Raw genomic sequence first — 8,090 nt, forward strand, 5'->3', positions numbered from 1 at the left:
GGCCTTTTACATCTTCTCCCCATGCCTGAAAAACGTTGGGAGCACCTTTTTATGGATTTTGTTATTGGTTTCTCACTCACTGTTGTCAAGAATGATACGATTTGGATAGTCATCAATGCTTTCTCTCTTCTCCTATGATATGCGGTCTGTAGTAATTGTGTCTACATTTTTCTCTCTTACAAGCTGACAACATTAAAGCTATTCGTGTGTGCATGTGTGTGTGTGTGTGTGTGTGTGTGTGTAGCTATTTTACCATAAATAATAAGACATAATTGAACTTTTTACATTCAAAAGACAGGTCGCTTTAGTAAAACAAAAAGATAAGTACAAAAACAACTCAGTCTTAAAATTATTTTTTGTACAATGTTTGTACAAATGAGGTCTCATTCCAGTATACAAATAACATATGAACTTCCCAGATAGTAAGTGAGTGTGTATTCCAGTGTAGGACAGCTTGCCAAAGCCAAAAAAAAAACCTTCCAAGATAAGATAGAGTCCTTACCTGCATCCATCCAAACAAAACAACAATTCAGTTAGCCTTGGATGTGTTTTACAGATATCAATGGACAATACCAGTTGTTATACATGTCCATCTTACAAACTTTTTTTAAAAAAAAACCTTTTCAAGATTAATCCATAGATTTTAAGAAAAGATGTTATCACTTTTTTAAAAAAAACTAGAGTTTAAAGTAAAAAGAATATGATTTTGATTAGAAGGCCATCACCCCTTCTAATCCAAGTGTTTGAATCCACCCCCTTTTTTTTAGAAATCGGTTTTATCAGTTCCTAAAAACCCAATCAAATGAAGTTTAAATGAGAAGTTTTCCTCAAAAACTTCCTTTTAAAGTTGTCAAACTTTAGTCAAAAAATTCTAGCTCAGAGTCCAATATGGTAGAATGGACTCTGAATCATCCACTATCACTTAATCATATTTCTCTTTCAAGGAACCCAGATTAAAAACCCGGTTTATGAGCCGAACCATGAAGTTTTTGAAAAAATTTATGTCATGCTTTACCGTGTTAGATTCACCTCAGTACTCAGCTTATGAAAGGAGTACCATCCTTCCAAGTGAATACATCCTAATTGAATAGAGTACAGTCCAAGTGCTGCCATGGTATGCAATAGGGTCCAACATCTTAAATCATTTAAAATTATTGCGCAGCTGGACAGAGAACAACACCACCAGCCAACCGCCTATGTGTTAATAGGCAATGCAATGTATAGCTTGTCCCAGTCAATAAAGTAGTAGGTACAGCAAGATGTGCAACTGGGCTCAATCCCCTCTAAGAACTAGTGCATAATAGGATAGAAAACACCACCCCCTCAAGTATATACATATACCCAACAGGGCTACAAAGTCTATGTACTAAAAAGGCGTTAGTAAGCCCCCCAATGTATCAGATTCCCATCGAAAAGATTTGCCAAGCAAAGTAATGCAGTAGCAAACCCCAAAACAAACCATTGTTAATGTAGAGTAGTCACCCAATCAAACCAGTGTTTCAAAAAATTTAATAAACGATTAACAGTTGGTAAACCATACCCGGATCATCGTGAAATTCTTAAGAGCGGTAACTAAAAAAGTGATAGTATTAATTAATCCACGCGATATTCTGAAGCCCATTAAGCCACCAAGGTAGGCTTGGTTACTCTCCACAAAGTAAAGTCAGGCTCAGTAGAGCGGCAGAAAAGAGCCCGCTTTCAAAAAGCCAGTGTAAACCTCATGCCTTTAGAAAACAGTGAATAAGAATGTTATCTTTATCTCTTACAGTAACCACGAAGTACCACAGTCACCTGAGACCCAGTGGGAGGAAAAAACCATGTCATAGCACCATTTATCATACATACTCACCGTCCATGGAGGATCATAACCAGTTTCAGAGCAAAAACCTCATACACAATATCAAACACAATCTATAGCAGTTTTATCAAAGTAAAAAATGCCCCCCTTTTTATTAAAAAAAAAACCTGCAAAGAAATATGCATGGGCAGAGTGGCCGACCTGAGTGATAGTTGTACCGAGCTCCATGCTTCAATGTAAAACAAAACACAAATCTTTCTAAGCAGAACAATAAACAAAGCTAAGTGAGGGGCAGAGAAGCCCTCACCTCTTTATATAGAGGAGGGAGGTGGGCCGCCAAATCATAGTAATGAGCAGAATCGGCATGAGTGGAACAACTCCCTTCTGAGACAGCGAGGCCGACTACGTTTGCAGAGAGAAATACCTAGCGCCTTCACGGCAGGTTTTGGCTATAGGGTAGTAAACTACTTAAGAAAGAATCCGTATTTGCCAATATTAGAGATGAGCCAAGTCCCATGGTGTCGACTTTATGGAAGTGAAGCTTCAAAAGTTAATAAATAAATAAGCCATGAGCTCTTAAGTACCACTCTGTGTGTGTGTGTGTGTGTGCGTGTGCGTGTGCGTGTGCGTGTGTGTGTGTGTGTGTGTGTGAGAGAGAGAGAGAGAGAGAGAGAGAGAGAGAGAAACTTGAAGATTTCTAGCACTCATTTCTTGATCTCCCAGTAAAAATTCATGGTGGATCTATGTGTATAGGATGATGAGAAAGATTTAATAGATTGGACAAGTGAAATTCATGGTCTCATTTAAAAAACTTTATTTATCTTAACGATGATGATAGAGGTTTAGCCTTAGGTATACAACATTCTCTTACCTTGATCATACAATGTTAGTGTGGAGACTTTTAGGGAGGTTAGTGTTCTAAAGTTTGAGTCTGTTTTTACTTCCAGTAGATAAATGAGTTCTTTTCATGTTGATGTGTCTTTCGGAGGTATAGTATTGTGTTAATATGCTTGTACAAGTAAAAGACGTTCAAGTTAGCTTCAGCCATTCACAATGGGAGACCACTGTAAAAATTGACACAAGAATATACATTTTGACATGTGACCATCTTCATCAACAAAAGACGATCCCTATTACAGGAATAGATTGTTGGTCACACACTACGATTCCACTTCACACTTCTTCGACTATATCTACTCCAAAAGACACGTGCCATGATTACAAGTGTACTACTTCCTATGATTTTGGTATTTTTTATTTGATTGCATGGTTTTACATTGTTTATATTGATGTATGTGCATTGTACTTGCCAAATAGATGCTTGTATGTTTTGTATATACATAGATTAATTAGTTCACTTGTTTACTTATTGAATAGCATTTAGATTGGGCGTTTGAATTTTTCATAAATGCATGGTACATAACATAGTCTTAGAATTATCTTGTAATGACAATGACTTTGCTTGTGTCTTAGGCCTAGTAGGGGTTAGACTACGTAGCACTCACATTTAGTAATGACCTAATCAAAGGATTGAAAGTTAGAAAATGTTCATTGGCTATTTAGTATTAGTACCCACAAAAAAGGGGTTTCCTAAATAAATTCAAAAAATAGAATAGAGAAAAAAAGAGCAATAAATTTTAAGCGAGTCGGAGTTTGCTTCACTGCCCCAAGGGTACTTTAGTAAATCCAAAAAAAAAAAAAAAAAAGGCAAACAATGAAAAAGAAAACAAAGAAAACAAAAACTTTCATGAGCTTCAATTATGGAATTATTAGCTACGTGAGTTTGTGAAATGATGATCATTGAAAAATCTTAAGATGCCAATGAGTCTCTTAATGACATTATAATCCTTTGACCTTGTCAAGAATTAAGTGCTCCATTTAAGCTTAATTCTAGACATTTGACTTAATACATTTAATATGTAGACATTTGCACTAGTTAACCACTGCACGTACATGCATACATGCATTTTATGTCAACAAGTAAGTAATAGGTTTTTGCACCTCCCAAATTGTGTACTTCACAATATTTTGTTCTGCTTGTGTTTGTTGGATGTACCTGCTTTCATTTTGATTCATTTCTTTTTGTGGTCACATTCCTTAAGACTAAATCTTCAACATCACAACTAAGGTCTACCACAACTACTTATAAGCAAGTGTTCTTACTAAGCTTACACCTCACTAGCTTCTGAGGACGGAATCTACATCAAGAAGGGAGGCATGTTAACCCATGACAGATTGATGTAAACCTTATGAAATGCACCATCACTAGCTTCCGAGGACGGAATCTACATCAAGAAGAGAGGTATATTAACAAACAGATGCAAACCTTATGAACTACACCATTTTGAGTCGGGTCGGGCTTGTTTAGTTCCACATGTAGATAGTAGGTGATTGAGTGATCACTGATTGTATATGAAGGGTGTACCGGATAAAGCTTACCGTTGACCGTCCAAAGTGTGGACACCTATGTGTGAAATGGCTGGTCCATATATAAGCCATTGTAAACCGAAAACTGAAGTGCTAAGGCAAGTGCTCTTGCTCCTACTCTCCCTTCTCCTTATCCACCTTTGTATGTACATGCGACTGTATGTGTGCGTGCCATAGAGTGTATGTGTAGCGATCGAGCATTAGCAACGGCACCGACAGTGGCGAGATGGTCGAGCAACATCAACGAGCTGCTACGTCTCCATGGTGGGAGGATCCCTTATCCATGGTGGCACCAAGAGGTGAGTGACACACTATTTGCATTCTGTTGAGCTTGTCAACACTCTAGCTGTGTGCTTGCAACTTCCATGGCTCACACACGGCATAAGGCAAGTTCCCTAGCTCCAACAGGTACAACGAGAATGTGCAAAAACACCATACTATCTATCATGTCATCAAGCCTCATTACCCACAAAAATCACTTTACCCTACTTTCACAATTTTCACAAAATTTCATCAACATGATGTAAAATAACCTCAAGAATGAGCATAGGAATAAGCTTCTCTTCATGCACAAGTTCCCAAAACATTCATTACTACTCTCAGTCACCACCAAAACACTTCCCAATTTCAAAAAGCTTCTCAAAACATGAAAAACAAGCAAGCGAGGCTAGCAAGAAGCATCCCTTTCAGAACTGAAATTTGTGCACCTTAAGAAGCATTCATTACTGATAGTCACCACATAAAACACTTCTCACTTTCAAAAACATACAGGCAGTTTACATCTTTGACCATCATTTTATGCTTCTCTATCTTTGATATCAGTGACATGGCAGTATGTCAATCCCATATACCTGCATGTCCTTTGTAACGCGTATATCTTTCCCTTGTGATGTATTGATGATTGCACATGCAATGAACAACTTCTCACAATACTGACAAACCAAAAATGTTTTGGAATCAGCAGGAAAGTGTTAGACCCAATGCACACAAATGATAATTATCCTTGTTGGGCCAATTTTAGTTTAAGATCTTGCAATTTCACATAGATTTGTCTGCTTTGCGGATGCTTCATATCCAACATCTCTACTTGCATGAACCTTGGCTGCTTCAAAGCGGCATTGTTAATTCTTATCCGTTCTACGCTTTCTGCCTCCTTTTGCATGCCAGCAGCTGCGTAAATATTACTCATCAACACATATGCTGCAGTATTACATTGATCTGCTTGTACTGCACACTCAAATGCGAACTTTCCAAGCTTCACATTTCCCCATTTTCGACAGGCACCTAGAAGAGCAAACCAAACTGGAGGATGACCCTCAGATGATGGCATCATCTTGATTACTCTCATAGCTTTGTCAAAAAGCCTTGCACGTCCAAAGAGATCAACCATGCAAGTGTAGTGATCTTCATTCGGTGCAATGCCATATTTTTCCCTCATGTTATCAAAATACATTTGGCCCTCTTCCACCAAACCTGAGTGACTACATGCATTAAGCACATTAAGAAAAGTGATTGCATTTGGAGAGATGCCCTCTTGTTGCATCCATTGAAAACAGTCCAGAGCTTCCCTGGCCTGCCCTTGCTGGGCATATCCACCAATAAGCGCATTCCAAGAAACAGCATCTGGAGAGAAACCCTCACTCCGCATTCGTTGGAAACAGCTCAAAGCTTCTTGGCCCTGCCCCTGATGGACATATCCCGCAATCAAAGCAGTCCAAGAGATCACATTGTGCACAGGAAGCATGTCAAAGACTTTTTGAGCTTTCAAAAGTACACCACACTTGGCATACATGTCAACCAAAGCTCCGCCAAGCACGACGTTATCTTTCAATAGCCCCTGACTAACAATCTCATCATGAATTTGCTTGCCCATGTCAACATCTTGGATAATGCCACAAGCCTTCAAGATGCAAGCATAGGTGAACGAATTTGGAGAGAAACCGTCCCCACGCATCTGATGAAAACAAACTAGAGCTTCTTGACCGTGCCCATGTTGGACATACCCTGCTATAAGTGCAGTCCAAGAGAAGACATCCCGGATGAGAAGCTCATCAAAAACTCGTTGTGCTTTCAAAATTACACCACATTTGACATACATATCAACCAAAGCTCCGCCAAGGACGACATTGGTTTTCAAAAGCCCTTGACTAATAATCTCATCATGAATTTGTTTGCCCGCGTCACCGTCTTGCATAATGCCACATGCTTTCAAAGCGCATACATAGGTGATCGCATTTGGAGAGAAACCCTCACTCTGCATTCGTTGAAAACAATGCAAAGCTTCTTTGCCTTGGCCCTGTTCGGCATATCTTGCAATCAGTGCAGTCCAAGAGACAGCATCTCCCTTGGGAAGTGCGTCAAAAACTTTTAGCTCTATCAAAAGTTCACCACATTTGGCATACATTTCGACCAAAGCTCCCCCAAGCACGATGTTGTTTTTCAACAACCCTCGACCAACAATCTCATCATGAATTTGCTTGCCCATTTTAGCATCTTGCATAATGCCACATGCCTTCAAGATGCTAGCATAGGTGAAGGCATTTGGATAGAAACCCTCACTCTGCATCTGTTGAAAACAATCTAGAGCTTCCTGGTTTTGCCCATGTTGAACATGCCCTACGATAAGTGCAGTCCAAGAGACGACATCCCGAGAGGGAAGCTCATTAAGAACTTCTTGTGCTCTCAAGAGTACACCACATTTGGCATACATGTCAATCAAGGCTCCGCCAAGCACGACATTGTTTTTCAACAACCCCTGACTAACAATCTCCTCATGAATTTGTTTGCCCACTTCAACATCTTGCACAATGCCACACGCCTTCAAGATGCAGGCATATGTGACCGCATCAGGAGAGAAGCCCTGACTCCGCATTCGCTGAAAATAGTCCAGAGCTTCCTGACCCTGACCATGTTGGACAAACCCTGCAATCAGTGCAGTCCATGTAACTGCATTGTGCAAAGGAAGTGCATCAAAAACATTTTGCGCTTTAGTAAGTAGGCCACACTTGGCATACATGTCGACCAAAGCTGCACCAAGAAGGACGTTGTGTTTCAACAACTCCTGATTGACAATCTCATCATGTATTTGATTGCCCATGTCCGAGTCGTGCATAATGCCGCATGCCTTCAAGACGCAAGCATAGGTGATCGCGTTTGGAGAGAAGCCTTGGCTCCGCATGCGGTGGAAGCAAGTGAGGGCTTGCTGGCCCTGCCCATGTTGGGCATACGCTGCAATAAGGGCAGTCCAAGAGACGACATTTGGGGCTGGAAGCTCGTCAAAGAGTTGTTGGGCTATGACAAGAGCACCGCACTTGGCATACATACTGAGCAGCGTGTTTCCTAAACCTGGGTCCTTGTCGAGTAACCCACTAGCGCGAATATCAGCATGTATCTAGCTGCCTTGGTACAAATCCTTCTTCTTAGCGCAGGCTTTCAGTGAGGTCATGAAAGCAAGTCTCATCACCTTCTAAATTTTAGGGCGGTTACAGACTGCCGAAGCCTCTGCCCATCCACTCAGTATAAGGGGTATGAGCCTCCCGAGAACGGCCACGGGAAGGGACCCCTCACCTAGACACGCTAGCCTCATTTCACGCACTCGCGCACCGTGGGAACTCCACGCAAGGTTCCCCGAGGCACGCTATGACCCTCCGTCAGTGCGGTGAAGCCTGAGGCTACGTGGGGCTAGGGACCCGGAACGCAAGACCCGCGAAGACCCGCGAAACGCAAACGGCTGTCGACCCATGGAACGCAACCACGCCCGAGCCGGCCCCGTCCGAGCCGGGCCCCCGTGAAGGCATTTCGACCCGAGCCGGTCCCGTCCGAGCCGGGCCCTCCTGAGCCGGTGCCGTCTGCGCCAGGACCCCTT

The 8,090-nt window shown here is 41.4% G+C and overlaps 1 protein-coding gene across 1 annotated transcript; it reads right to left on the reverse strand.

Moving 5' to 3' along the window:
• Positions 1 to 4,700: 4,700 nt before the first annotated feature.
• LOC147431366 (pentatricopeptide repeat-containing protein At4g18520, chloroplastic-like) lies at positions 4,701 to 7,834 on the reverse strand. The gene has a single exon (XM_086493970.1). It carries the CDS (start codon positions 7,545 to 7,547, stop codon positions 5,223 to 5,225), a length of 2,325 nt encoding a protein of 774 aa, XP_086350096.1. The 5' UTR covers positions 7,548 to 7,834; the 3' UTR covers positions 4,701 to 5,222.
• Between the last annotated feature and the right edge of the window lie 256 nt (positions 7,835 to 8,090).

Source organism: Adiantum capillus-veneris, chromosome 21 (genome assembly GCF_014529385.1).
Source record: "Adiantum capillus-veneris isolate H3 chromosome 21, ASM1452938v2, whole genome shotgun sequence".
Lineage (NCBI taxonomy): Eukaryota > Viridiplantae > Streptophyta > Polypodiopsida > Polypodiales > Pteridaceae > Adiantum > Adiantum capillus-veneris.